This window comes from Pangasianodon hypophthalmus, chromosome 7 (assembly GCF_027358585.1).
Source record: "Pangasianodon hypophthalmus isolate fPanHyp1 chromosome 7, fPanHyp1.pri, whole genome shotgun sequence".
Classification (NCBI taxonomy): domain Eukaryota; kingdom Metazoa; phylum Chordata; class Actinopteri; order Siluriformes; family Pangasiidae; genus Pangasianodon; species Pangasianodon hypophthalmus.
The window spans coordinates 19,193,725-19,217,974 of NC_069716.1; the positions used below are offsets into that span (position 1 = coordinate 19,193,725).

General features: G+C 35.9%; 2 protein-coding genes across 5 annotated transcripts in view; both read right to left on the reverse strand.

The window, feature by feature from the left end:
- The window catches only part of npm1b (nucleophosmin 1b), a 28,231-nt gene extending 24,750 nt beyond the window's left edge, over window positions 1–3,481 (reverse strand). For all 3 annotated transcript variants that reach the window (XR_003403024.3, XR_004578461.2, XM_026918222.3), the window contains exons 1-3: window positions 3,354–3,481; window positions 2,697–2,779; window positions 2,210–2,329 (exon numbers count right to left, since the gene is read on the reverse strand). Coding sequence is in view for 1 of the 3 variants with exons in the window: in XM_026918222.3 (XP_026774023.3) it covers window positions 2,210–2,329; window positions 2,697–2,779; window positions 3,354–3,402 (252 nt within the window). In the remaining 2 variants the exon portion in view is untranslated. The remainder of the gene's footprint in view (window positions 1–2,209; window positions 2,330–2,696; window positions 2,780–3,353) is intronic.
- A 5,266-nt stretch (window positions 3,482–8,747) lies between these two features.
- tlx2 (T cell leukemia homeobox 2) overlaps window positions 8,748–24,250 on the reverse strand; it is a 16,222-nt gene continuing 719 nt past the window's right edge. Inside the window, exons 1-4 of one of the 2 annotated variants that reach the window (XM_026917607.3) lie at window positions 23,650–24,250; window positions 14,805–15,042; window positions 9,644–9,824; window positions 8,748–9,106 (exon numbers count right to left, since the gene is read on the reverse strand). The exon at window positions 23,650–24,250 is cut by the window's right edge and continues 717 nt beyond it. In XM_026917607.3, coding sequence (XP_026773408.1) covers window positions 9,095–9,106; window positions 9,644–9,824; window positions 14,805–15,042; window positions 23,650–24,130 — 912 coding nt within the window. In that variant the 5' untranslated portion in view covers window positions 24,131–24,250 and the 3' untranslated portion in view covers window positions 8,748–9,094. Of the gene's footprint in view, window positions 9,825–14,804; window positions 15,043–23,649 lie in introns of both variants that reach the window. The other variant, XM_026917606.3, reaches the window with a different exon arrangement.

A 24,250-nucleotide genomic window follows, 5' to 3' on the forward strand; every position in this document is an offset into this window, starting at 1 on the left:
GTCGTGACGGCTATAACGTTGGGTGATTTAAATGTCTTTCAGAAAGCAAGGTGTCTAAAGCTTTAAGATCAACAAAAATAAACTGTGTTGTATCTTAAGAGCCCTTACGAGCCTGTATGACTTTGGAGCAGAGCAAAAAAAGTTTCTCAGATTCTTGTCTGTGCTTGCCAGACAGATAAATCTGTGAATGACTTCGCTCACAAAACATGAACAAGGGTTTAAATTACAAAAATCATCCAATGTGTTGTTTATCAATGCTACTTCACTATACAAGCATTCAGTAAGTATCTCCCCCGCTGTTCACCACAGACCACATTAATGCATAAATTATATAACTTTATTTCAATTTTATAATGAGCTCAGTTACAGCTAATAACTTGTTAACTTCAGTTCTAGAAGCATCTACCTTTATTAATAGGTAATTAATTATTTTAATAAAAACTGACTAAATATTAACATTAGCAACATGCAGCTACAGCTGACTTGTATTCAGCTATGTAATGATAGTCATGGGACACAATAGGACAATGGCATATCGCCCACAATGTCACAAGCCTACAAAGCACTGACACCTGAGACTCCTTCCATAAATGTCAAATAAACATCTGCTAACAGAATATCAATGATTACACATATATGTTAAATAATAACAATTTTATTAATTCATTTATTATTAGCCTTAGATTATGCAGAGTGTCCACCCAATAAGTCCCTGTGAATGAGTTCTTACTATAGTCACAATAACATGTTAGAACAAGCGCATTAATATAAAATTGTGATTTGAATTACAGCAAGCACTCTGTCCAAACTATGCTGTTATAGAAAATTAAATATCACCTTCTGACCAATCAGATTCAAGAATTCAACAGTGCTGTGGCAGAAACAAATATCTAGAACACACAATATCACTCTGAAACACAGGCAAGAATACTCCCGTATCCGAGTCAGATCAGTGCTATATCGTTATGTACAACCTAAACAAAAGCATCCCTGTAAACACAATTTGCAATTACACAACCAAGATCATATACATCTAAACATGTGGTATTTAATACAAATCCTGTGAGCACAGAACCATATGACATAGCATTCCCCTTCATTATGGAATAAATGACGTTTTCCACAGCCGATGCTGAATAGGGACGAGTGATTGGTGATGTCATGGAGAGATTTTGCCCAGCCCAACCCTTAGATGATCCGTCAATCATCAACCTTTTCACAAAGCACATTCTTCCAACATGTTAAAAAAAGCATGACTTTACAATAGCAGAAATGATGACGTTGTGTAGAAGCTCAACCATAGTACAAAAATACTGATCAGTGCTGATGTTTAAACTTTTATTAACCCTTTCAAGCATAGTGTCCACGCTCATGGACAATCAATTACGGCTCTTTTTTATATTTTAGGAAAATATAAGATGTAAATCACTTCCAAATCACTTGAGAGCATCTGTAGCTCTCTAGACTATGTATTGTTCTCAATAATTTCTAGCTTCTACATAAAATAAAACTTTTTGTTTGTTTTTTGGGGGGAAGATAGATTTAAGATAGATTTATTTTAGATTTTGTATGTTCAGATATGATATTTTTTGTCTTCATTACATATTTCAGACCTGAATGTAAAAATTTTGGACAAGATTTATTTATTTTATAAATAACATACATTATTTTTTCAGGAATTTTTAAACTCATGGACAATCCATTTACTTTTAATATTTGATATTTAGAAATTCTTATACCATTTTAAGTTAAAAAAAAAAAAAGACAGAAAATCTAAAGAATCTGGATATGCGTATAAATAATTTATGCACTAAAGAGTTAAACATTGGAAATACACTGAATATCAGAAACAGCCTAGTAGCCAGTCTTTATAAGCACATAATAAATTAGATAAATGTGAAGCTAAATCTCCAACGCAGCTGTCTTTTATGTTCTTATTATAAGCAGTTTTTTAAAACAATTTATCAATGAGCTGATTTTTAATTTCAAGAACAGGAACTCACTATTTCAATTTCTCACATACATTACATGCTACTTCCCCTTTAAACCCACAACACTACCCTAATTACTATGTAGTACATGTATTATAAAGCGCTAATTACTTGAGTAACCATGCAATTCACATTGCCTACCCAAAGAATGGGCTCGATAAGGACAGTGTATAAACTTGACTTGATTCAGTATTGCCGTATTCGGCTAAAGCACTTACAGAAGGCAGAATAGAAGGCTTCAGCACAGCAAGAGGGATTTTGGTCGTCTTGCCATCGTATGTCACTCCCTCTATCTCCACTGTATGAAACTTATCCTCTGCTTCTGCTCCTAGACACACCTGAGAAGATACGCCGATACGCAAAAGAGGTAAAGAAGCACTGAAACAATACAGTACATCTATAGGACCCTCTCAAGTGCTCTACATGAATCATGGGAAACCTGAGAAACATTCGTTTTTGCATAATGTTTTGTGAATTCATGAATATCATACGGGACAATCAAACCTGCAATATACACAAAACTAAACAAATATACATAAATCTTCTGAATGCTTATAGGTTGTCAAGAACACATTAATAAGTAGTTATTTTTATTGTTGGCACTGCAGTCAAATCAGTGTCCTGTACGAACTCTGCCTTGACATGATCTAATTATATGAATCATACATGTATCTAAATATTAAATTTCAATCGAGTTAAAAATACCGCTTTCAGGGACAGCTGGTGGTCAACTTCATCATCGTCTACCTCGACTTTGTGCTCTTTTTTATCAGCCTTCAGCACACACCCTGTGCAACAAGACAAACATCAGCAATCAGTACACCTGGACTGGAGAATGCAATTCTCTAGCTTAACAAACTATATGCTGAAATCAGAATAGATCCATAACAGACATTTAGGGCACTAAATAGGGTGCACTTGCATAGAGAGTTCAGCTGCATAAGGAGTTCACATGCATAGGGAGTAGAGAGCCATTTGGGATTCAGCCACACTTACAGTCTCAATACTTTAGTATCGACCTGAAGCAGTGCAAGATGCCACAACCTTGCATAAAATTACAGACACTGGCACCAAACAGTATAAGTGAGTGCATACTCGGCGCAGCACTCCCTAAAAATTAAATATAGCTAAATATAGGTAAATATATTCGAGTTTGCATAGAATTACGAAGACTCCACATTATGTTTTTGCAGGCTAGCCGACTGGCTAAAAACAAAGGCTAACTGTATTGCTAGCTAACATTTACCGTGTAAAGTTACTTCTCATAAGCTTAATATTTTACCAGTTTGAATGCTGGTGGAAAATGAATATTTAGCAACCTAACATGGTTATGCAACTTAACAGTTTATCGAAGGAACTCACCAAATAAAAACATCTGGGGTCTGCTTAGGTCTTTAAGGGTCTCTGCCATTTTTGCGCCACAAACGGTTTGGAAGTAACGCCTTGCTTCATGATTGACGGCTACGCGAACCAATCCGCAAGCAGTATAGGAGCTATCGTCCAATAGAATTGCTGTCTACAGTATCCTGGCCTTTTTTTTTTGGAACGGCTTCTCGGAAATGTGTAACGTACCGTATTTGTCCACTAGATGGCGCAAGAACAAAATAAATATTAGAGCGCGTAATGTTAAAATCCCACGCAGTTGAGCAACCGAACAAAAGCAAAAACAAGCAAAAAAAAAGATTATCCGTTTAGTTTTGTAGCGTCATTCGTTTTGTCATTTGTATTTTCATTATGTTTTTTGTTATTAATTCTTCTGTAAACATTGAAATCTGGTTGAAAAGAGGTGTTTTTCTCTGCACAGTACTGAGGCTATTACTCTGCCGTAGCCTAGCGTGTGTGTCAGTGTTTACTACACTGGTGTGCTGCTCTGATAAAGGTGGCGCACTTTTTCACCGCAGTCGAGGTATTTAGCATGGTATGCGGTTAAAGCAGAGCTGAGTGACAGGTATGAAGTGCAGAGTAGAGCAGGTACATGCTGGTGTAGTGTTATATTCAAGTGCTTGTCATGCAGAACCTGCTCAAGACCTGGTTTTGCAGCTTTTCTGCAGGTTCAGTGAGACACACAGCACACGCTTTCTTTTACCTCCCATATTTCGTCATGCTTATATTGACCTACATTCTCTCATTCTTTAAATGAAAAAAGGGAAAACATGATTCATTCACACACACACACACACACACACACACACACACACACACACACACACACATTAAATCGAATTACACACATGCATACATACATACATATATCAGTTCGAATTACACACATACATACATACACACACACACACACACACACACACACACACACACACACACACACACACATACATACATACATCAAATTGAATTCTTTTGAATCCTGTCTAGAATTCACTTTAGTCAGAGTATTACTGAAACCAGTGAGAAGTATTGAAAGGACAAAAAAGGGATAATACTGATGAGGAGGATGATAAAGATTATGAAATATATGAAATTTTTTATAATAATAGCCTACAAAAATATAAATGCAGAATCTGAAGGTATCCTAAAGTCCTTGTTCTTTACATACATTCAACTCTGGAAGAAAACCATACATATTCAAATCTCTAAAATTGTTGGAGCTGTGCACTATGGTGTGATTAGCTCATGGAGGTGTGTACTGTGTTGTGATTGGCTCGTGGAGCTGTGTACTGTGGTGTGATTGGCTCGTGGAGCTGTGTACTGTGGTGTGATTGGCTCGTGGAGCTGTGTACTGTGGTGTGATTGGCTCATGGAGCTGTGTACTGTGATATGTTTGGCTCGTGGAGCTGTGTACTGTGGTGTGATTGGCTCATGGAGATGTGTACTGTGGTGTGATTGGCTCATGGAGCTGTGGGCTATGGTATGTTTGGCTCGTGGAGCTGTGTACTGTGGTGTGATTGGCTCATGGAGCTGTGGGCTATGGCATGTTTGGCTCGTGGAGCTGTGTACTGTGGTGTGATTGGCTCGTGGAGGTGTGTACTGTGGTGTGATTGGCTCGCGAAGCTGTGTACTGTGGTGTGATTGGCTCATGGAGCTGTGTACTGTGGTGTGATTGGTTCATGGAGCTGTGTACTGTGGTGTGATTGGCTCGTGGAGGTGTGTACTGTGTTGTGATTGGCTCATGGAGCTGTGTACTGTGGTGTGATTGGCTCGTGGAGGTGTGTACTGTGGTGTGATTGGCTCATGGAGCTGTGTGCTGTGGTATGTTTGGCTCGTGGAGCTGTGCGCTGTGGTGTGATTGGTTCATGGACCTGTGCACTAGGTTGTGACTAAATTGTCCATTAACAAATAGAACAGGTTGGGACAGTTAACAGTGTGGAATTATTTGTGCAGGTATGGAATAGGAAACCCATTCAGACAAAGGGAGAATATATGAATCTCCAGACAGACAGTAACCCATGCTAATTCTACATTATTTTTTATTGGGAAAATTAATTAGGAGGGTCAGACCTTCAAATCCAGCCTGTAAACTCACAGGTGTCTTAGCAAGGTTTTGTGCCACAACGAGTCACCAGAACTTCAGTGTGGCTTGCCATACATATTTGAGGTCTCTGGAACTGTACTGGATGGATGAACACCATTCTTCCAAAAACTAATATCTTGGTATTTGGTAACTGGTGTTTTTATGATGGTGGAAAGTGCTGTTTAACACGTAGCTCCATAGGTGTTCAGTTGGGTTGAGATCTGGTGACTGTTCAGGAATGTTGTACACTGATACTGTCATTCTCATTGTTTACACTTTAACAGTTTTTTATTGTGTAATCTTTCATGTGAGCAATTCTACAATACAAAATAATGTTCTTATGTTCTTGTGTAAATTAATATCTTATCTTTGTTGTTATGTAAAGTGAAATTAAATGACTACTTGCACACTTTTTTTCTCAGGTTCTAATGTTAGGATTTCTTTTTGGCAATGACTAAAACAACAGTGTAACTAAAATTGTTTTTTTTTTTTTTACAGTAATATACTTCCAAAATATAATCCTTAAAAATTGGACTACAGTTGCACTTTAGTAAAAAAATTACAGTATAAGGTGCAATTATTTTCAACAAATGATCCTGTAAGAATGCTGAAAATGTTAATTATAGTAACTACTTGGCAACTCTCGTCCCAGAAAATTACTGTCGGTTTACTGTCATCTTTTTTTTTACAGTGTGTGATGAGCCTTTCATTTCATTGTTCCTTAATTGCCTTTCTATATTATGAAATCAATCAATCAAACAAAGAAACCAATGTACTACATGAATCACAAGGGGTCACTCTAGGGGTACTAAATACTATTATTAATTTCATGTTATAGTATATGGGGACAGTTAATGACAAAATTATTTCTAGGGTGTGTCCTCTAAGGTTAAAAACAGGATCATCTAAAAACATACAAGATAAGGAAAAAAGGAAAAAATAGTTCAGCAGTATTCTACTAATGGAGGTTGTGTGATGGTTTTAAATGTCTGTATAAAATGGTAGTGTTTGCCATAACCAATGATGGAAAACTGTGAAGACCATTGTGTAGACTGTAAAAAAAAAAAAAAAGAGCACATCTTTGGGGATAAAGAGAAGCTCACAACACCTGTAGCTAAACACAATACCAGGTTTTGAAAACAGTGAGCAAAAGGATTTTTTTTTTTTTTTTTTTGTAAAAGGATCCAAGTCACGTCGCCACGGCGGCAGGAAGACAGTGAGATGAAAGTGGTTGAGGGCTAAAGGAGGAAATAGGGGTGAAAGAGGTATCACCAGGCAGTCTGCACACACTGACAGAATCTAAACCAAGCAAGACAACATCAAATCTGACTACAAACCCAGAGCAGAGCTTGAGCTAAGGCAAACTGTTTTTTTTTTCCCATTCAGCTGTGCAAGTGAACATATGTATCATCGTGAGTTTAGGCAAAAGGGATACTTTAAAAAACAAATGTAAATAGCATCTTTATGCTACAACTGTTGACATGAAAACAGTTGAGGACTTAACTATAATCACCTGCAAACTACACATCTATTTTTGTTTATGCATACAATTTTCTGATTTTGGATGCATTTGGTCTACATAAAACATTACTTTCAGCACCTGGTAATGTACTTCTTTAATTCATGTTTTGATGTCTAAAAGTTTTGAGTTTAATTTCTTTTAACTATCCAGACACATTGTACAAATTCATAGTTATTTGTACATACGAAATAAACAGTTTCAATTCATTATCCAATTATCAGGCCATTGATAAAACATAAGCCATTGCCAAACACACAGTAAAATCGCAACTGTTGAATTAACACCTCCAGTGTTTATCTGCGTCCAGCTGGACTGTAGGTGTTAAGTGATCACTGGGGAGTTTGCTGGGTTCAACATTTCAATCATAATGACGGAAAATAAGGAAATATGAAACCTGATCCTGGATGGAATATTCTTATAAGAAAATATTATTGTAAAAGATTCGTGTCCTGAAAACACTCTTGAGATCAGCTGAGGTCATAGCACCTCAGTTTAGTAGGTTAAGGAAACATCTATCTTTTTTAAATTTAATTTCTTAATTTAATTTTATTTATACCATAACTACAGCTGACCACTGATGATGAATAACATCAGGATGTGAAAAGGACTGGACTTTGGAATGAGTTCTCACCAAAGTAACAAGAAATGGTAATGTGAAAGGATATGGGCTTTGTGCTTTTTGTCTTTAAATCATTTTTAAAAAATGCTGGCTTTGGGTATAAATAATGAAATGTTTGCAAATAATGTTAATAAAATCAAAAAGTGTAGACTTCCAAATATTCAACTTTTTTTAAGCATTTAAAGATTTAAACAAGTTGACTTGTTAAGTCAGTGCTATCACTAATCTGTTCAGTTGTATATTAACAAAAAATAAAAATGAATATACAGTAATTTCTTAAAAAGGGTTCTTCAGAGTTTTTTAGCTTTCTAAAGGGGATCTACTTGAGGAAACACTCTGTTACTGGGTTCTACACAGAATCATTAAGAGTTCTAGTTTATTTTTTTCTAATAGTGTATATTTAAAATTGAACATTGCAAAGATAATCAGGAAGAAGAGAAAAGATAATTGAAAAGAAGTTTTTTTTTTTTTAATCAGACAAACCTTCATGTGTTAACCTTTAAACATTTTGACTGAATTAATTGAGTGAATAATTTTATCAAGATTAAATAGTGTTTAAAAAAGGAGTATCCCAGAAAGCTGGATTATTTTATAGAGATAATACTGACATTCCTATTAAATATAGTCTGTTTTCCAATCCAAGCAGCAGCCTGTGATTTATGTTGCTGTGAATTCTCTGCTGTGGGCAACGGACTGCACACCACACACTCCTCTAATCAGTTTACTTCTTCAGCATTTCCTGGGAGAGGCAGCCATGTGTAGTGCGGAGTGTGAAGGCTCATTTGGTGCAGAGAATACAGCGGAGCTTTGCACCCCTCCTCGTGAGATTAACCCTGATAGCGCTGTGCTGTGGCATCCAGAGAGGAAATGTTTTGTTTTGACTCACTCTTCTTTTCCTTTTTAAATTTGGATGATAATACTTGTTTACCAGCACACACATGCACTGGATGGACACGGATCACAGGCAGCAAAACACTTTGCCATATCAGGTTTTATACCAACCCCACTCTAAGCCTCCTAGCTACAGACAGCGATACTGGAAAACATTACAGAGTAAGTGTATTGTTGAGTTCAGTTATCAGCTCAGTTATCTGTTGGTTTTCATTATCAGTTTTAAGCAAAGAACAGAGGTAGACACAGTAAGAATGTGATTCAAAGTGATAGCCTTTTTAGAAGTCACACTCATGTTTAATATAAAACGACTTTTGAATGTCATATCATGAAGAATACAGAGGGAGCACTTCTGTAATTGCTTGCAAAGTTCAGGTGAAGAAGAACTCCAGGTCTTCAGTCCCAGTCTACACACAAGAGACGCGGTGAACATGCATCACAAATACATCTTACGGAGCTCAAAGCAAAACAACAAGAACAAACGAGTCAGTGGTTGAGTCGGCCTCGTTGATGCCAGATGGCACGTAGACAAACAGCCGTCTTGACGGGCGAAATTCATCCACGCTTTTGGGTTGGAAGAGACAACAGGATGCCGCCCTCTGTTATACGGGCAGCTGAAGGAAAAGGAGTAAAAACGGAGTGTAAGCGATGAACTAATGACCAGATTCAGGTGGGAGTAACAATATTTATCAGAAAAAAAGGAGTGTGTTGGGTTTCAACCTCCATTACAGTCCATTTGGGAATGAAGAAATGCAACACACTCATTTGTCACTGACCTCCCCCACAATTCTTCCAAGTCAGTATTATCTCATTACAAAGAGGAAGCTGATTCCACACCATCATATAAAATAAAGCATTTAAATGACTCAATTCTCTCCATATATGACTGGAAGAGAACACAAAGAGCAGGACAGAATGAAGTGAGATCTCTGCTAGTGCTTTACAAAATAAATATGCTTAACTTATGGCTTAGAACTGAGGCTCCTGAAACCAGTCCAAATGTGTGTCTGAGATCCACCCAAATGTTCCCCTAAATTGCGTCCCATAATCCTATTAAACCCTGGCTATAAAATCCTTTCCTTTCTCATTAGCCAATACAAATGGGGAGGTGTGGGTCAGACCACGGAAGCGACAGAGGTGACGGAGGTCACCTTGTTGTCCTCGGCCCACGGCTGGAGGTTCTGCAGCGCGTACAGAGACGAGTTGTGGAGGCAAAGCGGGTCGGGCTGGAGGGGTTGGCTCAGCGTCTTCTGGAAAGCTTCCTGCTGGAGCTGAAGCATTAAACGGTTCGCCTGCTGCCTCTCAGCCTCTCTTTCCTCAGCTGTTTGTCTCCTGTGAGCAGAGACAAAGAGAAGACGTAAATACAACTTCTAGCACGATGTGTAGTCTTCAAAAATTATGTAGCCGTATTGAAGATTTGTGGCAATTTGGCAATGGTGACATGGTTTCATGTTTTTAAAAAGTTGCAAACATGCACAATGAACATGTCTAAATATTAATTTTTTTGTGATTTGAACAGATCAGAAAAAATTGTTTGTAATACTAAATATTTGCTTAATTCTTAATATTCACTTAATAAGCATTAACTAGTGGGTTCTCAACCTTTTTACAGCCAGGGACCCCTTTAACTGTAAAAGAAATTTCATGGACCAGCTCAGCACATGTATTTTCTGAACATAATCCAACATTAGGCGCATTTGCATCGTTAGACATCATTTGAAAATGTACAGTAATATTCTAGCTATTTATTGGAGAGTGTTTTTTTCCTGAACCTTCCAGCAACAGAACACATTAGGTTCAAGTTTACAGAATTTATAGGTTTATAGGTTACTTGTTTATGAGTTACTTGGATGTGGATTAAACCAAATAAATTTAAGTAACTGGTAAAACACACTAATAACTATAATAATTCAATAATAAATACAGCACTGTGCGGAAGTCTTAGGCATATGTAAAGAAATGCCGGAGAGCCTTAAAAATTAAATGTTTCTGCATAAAAAGCAGTACTTTGACTTTGATGCACTTGCAGGTAATCCTAGACAGCCTTTTTTATGTCTGAAAAGTGGTCTTTTCTGTAACATTTCATTTTTGTTGGAAGTGTAATGTTTGTAAATCTCAAATGATTTTTGTTTCTGACCCAATAATGCAAAAATCATTAAATAAGCATTTTAGACATTAGTATGAAAATGGTTGCCTAAGACTTTGCAAAGCATTATATATAAAACTATAATAACATAAAATTGTCTATACTTCACAGACCCCTGGGATTCTCTGACCCCACATGGAGAACAGCTAGTGCTGTATATAGGAATATATTTGTACTCTTAACTACAAATAGATCGCTACAAAAATTTCTGCTTGTCAGATAAAAGACAACTTCCTCTATATATGTCAGTATTGTTGCAGACAAATAGCATTACATATAATCTACATTCTTGTAGACACATTCATTTTGATTTGCCATTAGTGAGCTCTGAATTCAGTAAGATATCTTTTAGATATAGATCTTGACCCATCATCTGAAACTGAAATCATTCTCACTGCCAGGTTTAAACTATTTAAAGGTTTTGCTTTCAGTATGACTCTTTAGATTTATAAATTCACTAGTGTATTTATGTGTAATTTATGTCCTATGCTTGAATGCTGTCTGTGGAATTGTTCTGTTCTTGGTCAGACTCATTAGTAATAGAGATTTATTTTTATCTCAATTCAACTACACTAGTTATATAAAGGTTAAAAACAAACAAACAAACAAACAAAAGGAAATAATAATGCTTGGCAGTGGTGTAACGTATCCAAAAACAGATAGATAGGAATGGCAAAGTAAAATATTTCCAATACTTTTGTTGTTACAGTCCACAAATAATAAAGTATGTATTTTCGGATAATAATAAAAGCTAGTAATGAAAATAAGTTGTTGGGCCTTAAAACTAGAACAGGATGTGCACTGGTCAACATTATTAAGAGATATATGCATTTATATTGATTATACAAGATATATAGTTGGCTATATGTGGTTAGATTAATAAACTGAGTGAAAACAACAGAGCATGTAAATTATTTATATTTTAAATAAAATATGTGCAAATTTCCTTTTTATCATCAGCCTTTCATTAAAAATGATGGTCACACTTGACCAAAATCCTGATTTCAAATTAAGTGAATAAATGAGGGAGTTATTTTTTTAGTTGATAATATTTTTCTTAAACGCAGGCTTTGTTTTGAAGCATTACGCAATGTCCGTCTTTAGAATTGAATACGTCTATGGTAGGAAAGTTCTTTCAACGGATCATTTGACGTAGACTTTTTCTGGATTGTTTTAGATCCTGTTTGTACATGTTATGGAGACACTGTACATAAGCCAAATCATTTTCTGGTAGTGTGGGAATAAAACCTATGAGAAATATATTTATGGCATAAACATACAATAATGCAATGAGAGCGTGAACATGTTGAAAACATGCTGTGGTGTCTACTTTGGTGGACTAAGAGAACATTAAGAAAATATTTCTGGCCATGGTCAATATCAGAACGGCTACATAGGTAACTATATGACATACATAGGGTCTAGCCCAAGTGCTCCTCATATACTGTAAATAATTTAGAAACTGCCTGCTGGGAGATGCTTCCAAAGAAACTGCTGATCTAAAATGCTGTAATATCCTTGCGGCTTCCATTAAGCAACTGTTATAGTGAATCTGATGGCAGTACACTACACAAATACATTGCTTATTCTTATCCAGATATGGCAAAACTAGTACATATAGCTTCGTTGTTAAGGTCTCTTAGATTTCTGATTGTGCAAGAGAGCAGTAACCTGTAATGAACCTTTATCTTTCAACTGCCAGTTTAGAAAGCAGAAAAGAGATGGAGTTTAGATATAAATATATAAATATACAGATTCGTAGTCCGATAAAAGCTCATTTTAGATTTGAAACTATAACACAAGAGTACATATTTTTGGATTTATATCTTTAACTATTTTTATTTGTTCAAGTGATAAAAACAATATCATTATTTTATATTAGTTCATATAATATGCTATAACAAATATATATAGTATTATTATTATTATTAAATATATATAGTAATATAGTATTATATATGTATATATATATATATATATATATATATATATATATATATATATATATATACAGTATATATAATACTAATATATACATGATATGTGTGTGTGTGTGTCAAAGACATAATATATGTCACATATTTGTTATTATTGCTAATATTTATTCCATGTATTTGCTCCACATATCTGAATGAAAAAGTATTTTACAGTAATATAGCAAATACCCTGTACCTTGTAAAGTGAAAAGAAGTTATCACATTTCCCTATATGTAAGATAAATTCATATTATATGGCCTACTAATTTCGCCTAAGTAGCCAACAACTGATCCCACTAATGGCTAAATGAAATAGAGAAGGATATATTATTGAGTTGACACATCAAAATGGCTTTAATCTATTTTAATTCTTTAAAGGCCATGACTCAGCTTCATTATAAATGCATCAGCTTCAGCAGCAGCTCGTCTGCACACTGTAGCTCGTTGATAAAACCAAGGTAAGTCAGCCTGCCCTTAATTAGATTGCACACTCATTTGTCCTAAAAGAGCCAACAGCAACAGGTTGATTGGATTAAAGCGAAAGGATGGACATACACTCAATTATTCAGACCTATGGGCTCCATAATGCACTAGAAAGCAAGTTTCAACGTAAGCTTTTAAGAGCTGCAGCACTTCTGCTTGGTCAAGGAAATTGGTGTCCAAAGAAAATGAAGGGAAAACATTTAGCAGAGCTAAGCAAAACCAAAGTGTTGTTTTACCACGAGACACAAAATGCCCTTTTCAATGAATCTCACTCTTGGCAAGAGAGCTGTCTGGCTTGGTGCAGAAGAAACACAAACATTTAGTGCCAACAGGGGATCAGTCTGATCGAGCCCAAATGTTAACAAATGGTTCCAATCTAAAAGCCGTGGTTCTTTATTGTTCTCATTACATGGGCTACATTTGTATCCTGTAGCACTTTTCTCATATGTCAAATTAAATTTTAAAGCTGCACTTTGTGATTCTTTAAAGTGTTTTTTTTTCTCCTACATCCACTTCGTTGCACATGTTTAGGTCAACACTTCCTCATGTAAGCTAGTGAGACATATGCAAATATTTGACTCTAGTGTTCACAAACAAAGGCAGTATATCCAAAATTACAATTTCATTTACATAAGTAGTCTATTTATCTGTCTAATAACAATAAGCTTATAACTGTTAGATTTATAATTTACTGATAGTTTATCATTTTATGTACTACGGTTTGAACAGGGAAAAGAGGAATATGTTTCATATTTATTAAATCATTATTAGAGAGATCAAAACAGGCTGAAATAGTTATATACACACTTTCACATCCGAAACTGTAAAATCATCCCGTCACTTCTTCTTTATGCTAGAATGTTCTAGCATGTTCTACATTCATACTTAATGCTTCTTTTTCTTAAAGAAATAGTAATGGATTAGTGCTGCTAAGTGGGGCTGAATTAAGTGAGCAAATATTTGACAGCTTAAATAAATATTAGCTGACCCTCTGTTAGGTTTGTATTCATGAGTGCTTTTAGGATGTTGCTGAATATTTGTTTCTATATCCTAAAAGCTGGAGGCACCACAGAAAAAGCTAGAAAAAAATGAATAAAAAATTAAATTTAAAAAAAAAAAAAGCTCAACCTGGGGGTGAGAGTGGAGTGGCTCAGTGTAAAATCTATTGCTTTTTTCAGATTAAAAAAAATCAGATATATGGATATATGTGAAAAATGAAAAGGTTGCCTCAATGAATACCCTAAGAAATATCTACTAAACTGATCAATTTTGTTCACTGTGTTAAGCTCCCTCATTATTGTCCCTGTCAAACATGGAACTGGAACTGTTAAAAGAGAGAGAGAGAGAGAGAGAGAGAGAGAGAGAAAAATATGACGACCATAGCCAATATTATTTGTCTTAGTAGGCCTATAGCAATTTTTTGTTTGTTTGTTTATTTGTTTGTTTGTTTTGGGGGGATGTCTTGGGATGTTTGGTGAATTTTTTACTTGTAGTGTTTGTAGTAATTGGATGTTTTTAATAAAAGGTTTTTATGCATTCCATTTATAATGTCATGACATTTTTAACACTTAGTTCCCTCGTCATTTTGTTCATTCAGTTATTCTGTAGAAACTGTGCTGAATAATAGACACTATTGTCTACTTGCCCTGGAACAGTTGCGTTGAATGAAAGAAAGAATGAAAGAAAGAATGAATGAAAGTTACGCACCTCCATTTGGTTCTGCGGTTCTGGAACCAGGTCTTGACCTGCGCGTCCGTCATCTTGAGCGCTTTAGCGAGTGTCGCGCGCTCCGCGGAGGCCAAATACTTCTGGCGGTGAAAGCGCTTCTCCAGCTCGCAGATCTGCACGCGACTAAACGACGTGCGCGGCTTTTTCCGCTTGGGCGGCGTGCGGTTCTGGTACGGGTGACCGATCCTCCGCGTTACCGAGAACGGAGAGAGAGCAGCTGTAAAACACGGACAACACAGATGTGCAGTGTTAAAAACCTCACAGATGTGCAGTGTTAAAAATATCACAGATGTGTAGTATTAAAACCTAACAGATGTACGGTGTTAAAACCTCACAGATGTGCAGTGTTAAAAATATCACAGATGTGTAGTATTAAAACCTAACAGATGTGCAGTGTTAAAAACCTCACAGATGTGTAGTGTTTAAAACATTAGAGATGTGCAGTGTTAAAAACCTCACAGATGTGTAGTGTTAAAAATATCACAGATGTGTAGTATTAAAACCTAACAGATGTGCAGTGTTAAAAACCTCACAGATGTGCAGTGTTTAAAACATTAGAGATGTGCAGTGTTAAAAACCTCACAGATGTGTAGTGTTAAAAATATCACAGATGTGTAGTGTTAAAAATATCATAGATATGCAGTGTTAAAAACCTCACAGATGTGCAGTGTTTAAAACATTAGAGATGTGCAGTGTTAAAAATATCACAAATGGCAGTGTTAAAAATATCACAGATGTGTAGTATTAAAACCTAACAGATGTGCAGTGTTAAAAATATCACAGATGTGCAGTGTTTAAAACATTAGAGATGTGCAGTGTTAAAAACCTCACAGATGTGTAGTGTTAAAAATATCACAGATGTGTAGTATTAAAACCTAACAGATGTGCAGTGTTAAAAACCTCACAGATGTGCAGTGTTAAAAATATCACAGATGTGTAGTATTAAAACCTAACAGATGTGCAGTGTTAAAAACCTCACAGATGTGCAGTGTTTAAAACATTAGAGATGTGCAGTGTTAAAAACCTCACAGACGTGTAGTGTTAAAAATATCACAGATGTGCAGTGTTTAAAACATTAGAGATGTGCAGTGTTAAAAACCTCACAGATGTGTAGTGTTAAAAATATCACAGATGTGTAGTGTTAAAAATATCATAGATATGCAGTGTTAAAAACCTCACAGATGTGCAGTGTTTAAAACATTAGAGATGTGCAGTGTTAAAAATCTCACAAATGGCAGTGTTAAAAATATCACAGATGTGTAGTGTTAAAAATATCATAGATATGCAGTGTTAAAAATCTCACAAATGGCAGTGTTAAAAATATCACAGATGTGTAGTATTAAAACCTAACAGATGTGTAGTGTTAAAAACATTAGGGATGTGCAGTGTTTAAAGCATCAGAGATGTGCAGTGTTAAAAATATCATAGATGTGCAGTGTTTAAACCTCACAAATGGCAGTGTTAAAAATATCACCTATGTGCAGTGTTAAAAATATCACAGATGTGTAGTATTAAAACCTCACAGATGTGCAGTGTTAAAAATATCACAGATGTGTATTATTAAAACCTCACAGATGTGCAGTGTTAAAACCTCACAAATGGCAGTGTAAAAATATCACAGATGTGCAGTGTTTAAAACATCAGAGATGTGCAGTGTTAAAAATATTACAGATGTGTAGTATTAAAACCTCACAGATGGCAGTGTTAAAAATATCACAGATGTATGGTGTTAAAATATCAGAAATGTGCAGTGTTAAAAATATCACAGATGTACGGTGTTAAAACATCACAGATGTGCAGTGTTAAAAATATCACAAATGTGCAGTGTTAAAAACCTCAGAGATGTGGAGTGTTAAAAATATCAGAGGGCAACCTGCAGTAAACTGCTTGTTAATTAATAAAGCTTGTGTATGTATGTATGTATGTATGTAGCCAATAAATAAATAAATGTAACACTCACAAAAAATTAGTACCTTTCCTTGTCCCTTGTGTAACACCCTCATACAAAGGTATACCTTTAATATGTATCTTTCACCTGGACATGTGGATATAGTGTACCTTTAAAAAAAAGATTTAACGTATTACCTTTTACGGTAAAGTTTTAAATGCACACTTCATGCACTTTTGTAGGTAAAAAAAAAAATTGTACCTCTGAAGGTATCACCCCAGCAACAAGGAAAGGTACTCTCCCTTTTTGACAGTGTAAATAGGTCTACGAAGTCCTTTTCAGTATGATTCTAATATTTATCTACTTATATACTTAATATATATGGTTTGATTGCTTGACTAGAAAAGTCTGGCACTAATTTGCTTTTACGACAAATTACATATCAGAAATATGTGCGTAAGTCTTTAAGTCATACGGAAAGGTCTGAATACTAGCACTAACTGTAACTATACCTTAGCTGTTAGCATTTGAATGTGAGACCAGATCACCTGGATGTTCAGACACATTGTATTCCCTGCTGCTTGCTCCTGGGGTCTGTTTTTGAGTGGATATTTCTGTAGTAAAGCAGTGCGTTCACCTGGACACACACAGTTTGACATAGACATGTGAACTAAAGTTATATTGTTTTGCTAACTTGACCATGGGGGAGACCCTGGCTGGGTTTCTTTCAGATGAGGCTCTCAGGCCCTGTAGCCCTGTAGAGACATGAGGAGAGCCCCAGGCACAGCAAGGCCTTCTGAATGCTTATCAACAACCTGTTCAAGTTGATCAACAGTGCACTGTGTTAAGGGGTTAAGAGCGTACACACACCCGGGCCTGCTCATTGACAGCAGCGAGTAACTGATATGAGCTTGGCTACATCTAAACCTAGTGTCTTGTTCACACTTAATGTTTGTTTCTCTCTTTCTCTGTGTGTGTGTGTGTGTGTGTGTTTGTGTGTATGCGCGTGCACAGAAAAAGACAGGTCAAATTAATGTCTCCTCTCCCAAAAAATTATTTTAATTCTGGTTCAAAAAAATAATTATTATTATTTAGTTTATTTATTATTTATTAGTTTGTATATTAATTAATTTATTATTTTCATGTACATATTTACTGCAATATGTGTAGCCCTACAGAATAAAGACATGCAAAAAAATGATGAATATGAATATGATAAAGTGTCAAATTGCAAAACAAAACTGTACTGGCATTGATTGAGATATTTTCTATTGTACATCTACTGTTTGTGTTCACGCCTGGCATCCAATAGAAACAGAAAAACATTTAAAGATTCTATGTAGAACATTACGACAGTGTTGCTCTATCAGAAAGGTTTCCAAGAACATTTTTAGGGTGGTAAGAACCCTTAATTATGAAATGAACCCTTCAAGAACCCTTGACGTGTGTTAATGGTGCAAAACATCTGCAATGGTGGTGTGGTGAGAGTGCAGTAGCTTTGTAATTTAACCTAGAAACGTCAGATGCACTGTATAATTCTCTGAGATTCAGCGTTTAGACAGCCTACTGGTTCATGACCGAGTTTCCCAAAAGCATTCTCATGTTAACACTGGAGTAACTAATAAAGAAGCTATTTGAGGAAAATATTGAAATATTTAATGTTTTGGGGCTTTTTTTTTTTTTTTTGCCCATGGTCTATGATTACACAATGTTTCAAACTTGGCAAACTTGGTCACAGCCAGGAATAAAAACTGATTTTATATTACATTAGACTTATAGATAACTGACATACACAGATGTAGTATTGGGGAAAATGTGATGTGAGGATACTACTTGGAGTTTCACTGGTTTTCTGCTAGCAGTCTGACATCTGAACCAGTGTAGGATTAATACCAAGCTACAGGCTTCTATAAAGTCTTTTCACCGAAAAGCTCTTCTGCATTCAGACACGCTCATGTGTAACAGAAGTTTCCTGCACAAGCTGATGCAGGCAGACAGGAACTCAAAAAGACCTTTCACATTATTCACACTGACCATATTGGAAAGAATGACACAAGAGCTGACACTGGATCTGTTTTAGTTATAAAAAGAAATTAAGTCAGGTTTAGGTTTTACATCTGACCTTTACGTTCTTACAGTTTAAATACTTTTAGGATTCAAACATTAGAAACCAAATTGCAGTAAAAATGATAGAATTCTTATTTTAAACAGCCTGAGTCTATGCATCTCAGCCACCATTTGCTTCCACTAGGCCACTGTCCATCTTCGTGAAAAAGGTAAGTGACCAGGCTTGTTATGTGATCAGAAGCTCAGTCACATCAATTCTGCACACAATGAAACCTGATTGCTTTTAATTACAGCGCTGAGTCTGACTGACAGGCTGTCAAGGTCGCGACATAATCAATTTGATAAGAGTGTATAATGACTTATTACCCTGAGCGAGGAATGATAGTCAAATTACAGCATTACTGTAATTACTATCAATGAAATTACAGCGTGTTAGCAAAAAAATTGGCTTTGTACTGAAATGTTAATGAATTAGGAACAAAAATAGCATAAACACTATACCTAGACTCCTAGGCAAAAAAAATAGGCTGGGCCAAGCTCAAAATAGCAAATATTAATCTTTTAATGGTCTTATCAACAAATCACTGGTCAGAGAATTAGCAAGAATTAAACAGAAGCACTCCTGAGAGCTCCTGTGCTGCTATTTACTGGTTTAGTTTTGCTGCAGTGAACTGTTTGTTTGGGAAAAAGCTAGAAACAGGGAAATTCACTTGTATAGTCTTCTTGTATGCAAAGGTAAAATCATGATAGTGATTAAAATGTCAAACATTTTAATTCAACCTAACACATGTCTGAGTGTGCAAAATGTTTCAAAAATATCTTCTGGGAAGTTTTTTTTTAAAGATTAGTCATTACTTCGTGATCTGCCACACCTGATGCACTATCAAAGGCCACAAGACTTAAACATTTAAAGAAATCAGAGGGAAAATCTATCCCATATTAAGCTCCTTTATTTATTTGTTTAATTCTTGCTAATTTCCTGAGTAATGATTTGTTGTAAGACAAATATAATAATAATACTAATACTAATAATAATAATAATAATAATAATAATAATAATAATAATTTGCCATTTTGGGCTTGGCCCATTTTATTTTTATTTTATTTATTTTTTTTTTATTTATTTTATTTTTTTTCTCAGCAGTGTAGTAGGTAGAGAATTTAAGAGGAAAGCTGCAAACACATCTTCATTTGATGCAATGGTCGGATTTCCTGAAATACAGGTGTAATATTTAATTAAAATAGAAAAGGTGTTTTACAAGGCAGCGTTTGCTTTATTATTTTCTTCTCATCATGGTGTCAGGTGTGAACAAAAAGCTTTTATATCACTGAGAGGCCGCAAATAAATATACGGGTCAGCTGGAAACGAAGGCGCACGAGCCCTGCGCGAGCTCGACAGCAGGGGGAATTCTAAATGATATGTCGCTGTAATAGAATTTAGCGTGGGCACATCAAAAAATATCAAATCCTACCTCAGAGAATATGCGGACAGTAATAAAATCACTTGGACGCGATATCACCTTCATGCGACAACGCCCGCCTTTTCCCGTGGCGAATATTACCTTTGTAGCAATCTAATAAATATACATATAATGGATGCAGTGGGGGATATTGAAACACAACGTGGGTATTGTCCCTGTTTATGCTTGGCAAAGGCACACCAGGATGTGCGTTCAGATTTTCCTCCTCAGAGTAAAATATCAAATAAAAATTCAATAATTGGCATCAAACATCCGCTCAAGATCCGGATAATGGCACCATGCAATGTCTATCTGCCTTTCATCATGTGTATTTATGGCTTAGTGTGATTATTATTGTCGTTTCAATAACCCGAGCACTAATCTCGTGCACTTTCATTTTTTTTTATCTCATAATCAGTGATCTCGGCTTTGCTGCTGTAGTGCGGCATGCAGTGCTGAGCAACACTATAGCACAAAATATATATATATATATTGCATCAAGGAAAACTGTTCTGCTAGGCTCCTGTACGAGATACACACACGAGGCAAGCTGTAGCAATAAGGGAGGTTTTGTTCATTGCACTACACACACACACACACACACACACTATCTCGTAATAATTCTATTCTAAATGCGTTTATGCCTCGTGCAAAAAAAAATAAACGCCGCTCCGAGTTTGTCCTTTCTATGAGACCACCTATTTTTATTGACTGAGCTGTTTATGCATTTCTGCGCTTTAATAAACTTGCAAAGTGCCAAGGAGTCAATTAACAACAAAAACACGTGGTGTTGCCTTTCATCGCCTCCCAGGCCTGAGATGTGCGGTGCACGGTGACTATCAGGTCTCAGGCAGCACGACCAGCCCTAGTGGGACACTTGTTGTGAAATGCGGACATGAGACTTGAGATGATGGAGAACACTGCTGGGAGAAAGTCCTACTGAATTTACACTTTAAAAAAAACATGCAAAAAATAAATAAATAAATAAAATTCGAGGTGTTTTTAATTAGAGGCTAATTGGAAGAATAAGTTGACATGAGATTGGGGTAATACGTGATCACATATTTTTTTTAAAAATGATGGTAGACCCTGAAATTTAAATTGCACGTGCACTGCAGTAAACACATCTAACATCATGTGAATAATAAGTGACCGCGTGAAATATTAATATTTAAAAATAAATTATAAATAAGTAAAAAAAAAAAAGTGCAATGTGAAAATAAACGAATCATGCAAAACAAGCACAGAAATAAAACATAATATGTGAAATGTCTAAGTTTTATATGTGAAGTTCATGTGACTTTTTTGTAAGGAGAAAGAAAGAAAACAAGGCGTTTGAATGTGAGAGCCTGCACTTTTAGCTGTTTTAATCTAATGTACAGGCCTATAAACGTGGTGAAACTCCGTATAAAGCTCACAGGTCTGCTGTGTTAAATAAGAACAATGTTTATCTCAATAAAAAGCGCAGGACTGCGTAAAACTAGCGGAGAGCCGAGCCTGCAAATCCCTATAAACTAAGCACAGGAAATGAAGGCTTGCCACAGTTCAGTGCAGTGTGAAAGACCCAGCGGCGCGCGCAGCACCATTCACAAAGCCATTCAAAGATTGGGCAAAGATAAAACATATTAAACGAGTGGCCCAAAGTGACTATGAGTAAAATTGATAAGCATATTTACAAGAGAGCTTTTCCAGTTGACATATCATTCTCTCATTTTAATAATTGATGAGAATAGAGCGGCTCTGTGAATATTTTATGTGGAGAAATCCATATTGTTCTTCATTTTCATCTTAATATAGGTGACGTCATAGCCAGCTCGCGCTGGAGTGAGAAACACACAGAAACACACACACACACACACACACGCATGGCACGCGGTCTGGTCTGTCTGCTGTATTTAACAGATTCTGGCTTTATTTAGTGCCTGGTTTTTTTTTTGTTTTTTTTTTTGTTTTGTTTTTTGTTGTTGTTTTTTTTTTTTTTTTAAAGAAATCGCAGTTAATTTATTTAAAATATTCTGCGTTAGAAGTTGAAAGATCATTTAATACCAATTTGAAACAAAATACAACTATACTCCGAAACTAGTTGGCTAATATGCTGCTATATGCAAGCACAATATTTAGGTCAATTAAGTACTTCTATAACAGTCAAACAAAGCAATATTAATTGCAAATATCTAATTATTTGCAATATATAATATGCTAGTATTTCTACAAGGTTATTATTATTATTATTATTATTATTATTATTATTATTGTTGTTGTTGTTGTTGTTGATGATGATGATTATGTTATTATTGTTGTTGTTTTTATTGTTGTTGTTGTTATTATTATTATTATTATTATTATTAATAATAATAATAATAATAATAATAATAATAATAATAATATTATTATTATTGCAGTGCTGCGAGGCCTAATGTAATGGATGATAAATGATAAATGCCCTGACACTATGGTGGAGATGTGGATTTCCCCATGGAAACTATATTCAATATAACTAATATACAATTTCTTATTGATTTTTCTTGCAGAGTAAAAATTCTTTTTATTGGTAGGTAGATGTTTGCATAACCCCAACACCGGGCAAAGCATGTGATTTTTTTTTTTCTTTAAAGTGTCTCCCACCATCCCTGCCTAGACAGTCACAGACAATAAATCTGCAAATAATCCTCTGACCACAAAAACACTCCGAAATCTAAACAAAACCTATGGAAATTAAATACATTACAGCACAGTAGGTATATCCAAGTAAAATTATGCGTGCTTTTGCGAGGCTGTAAACATTCAGACATTATATCGATATTTTTTCATGGAATTTTTAATTCAGGAACAAAACACGGAGCTTACTGGAATATTTTACATGGAAATATTTTTAAACGCCCTAAAGCAAGATCATGACTTGCTTATATATATATATATATTCAGCCATAATCATAGACGATGATTATGGCTGAATATATGAGAAGGCAGAATTTAAAAAATATATATTATATAAAATATATGAATATATTAAAATATATTATTTTATCAAATAAAAAGCGAACAACTAAACATTACTAATATGCGACCAAAAGAGTATTCTAATAATATGGAATTCATTAAGTCTTTATGGGTGTGTTTTCATTATTATTATCATGATTATTATTATTATTATTATTATTATTATTATTATTATTATTATTATTATTAGCATTAGCATTGTTGTTGTTGTTGTTGTTTTTAGTCTACTGGTTAAATTATTAGAAGTAATTGTATAAGATTGCTACTTTGTTGCAGTAGTGTTATTAAGGTCAGTATGTAGATGTATATGAAAAGTGTGACATTAGGCATATTCCGTGATGGCAGACTCGTTGTTATTTGCACATATTAGTACTCTTATTAGACCTCCTTAAAATATAAAAACCCTTACCGGTTAGTCTGTCCTTCGCAAATCTCCTACTGCTCTCCATCCAGGGGAAGGTGAAGGTGGACGGGCTGCCCATGGTGGGCACGGTGGGCACGGTGGGCAAGCCGGCTGCGATCCCCGGCGGATGTGCAGCGGGAGGCGGGTGAGGTGCAGCGGGCATGGGCCTGTGAGCTGGTACACGGATCACACCCCCTGCGTTTCCCGAACTGACATTCACGTTCATGTTCATGCTCACGTTCATGTTCATGTTTACGTTGTAGGAGCCTGCCAGGCCGGGGGCCATGGAGCATGCCGGGCTGTACACGCCGCCGTACCCGTTGGTGTACACGTTGGGCGCGAGCTGGTAGTCCGCGTCTCCCGCGCGGCTTGGCACCATGCAGCTGCTCGGCTGCTCCGTGTTGTTGAGGATCTGGTCGATGCCGAAGCTGATGGGTTCGTGCTGCTGGTGCGTTTGGTTCACCTCCTCGATGCCCGTGTGCTCCATCTTCGCGGTTTCGGTCTGTATGGACGCAAAAGCCTCGGCGATCGAGCGTCGCGGTTTGGATGTATTCCTTCACTTCGGGGCGTAATTCCCAATGCAGGAAGCGGATTGTTATTTATTTAT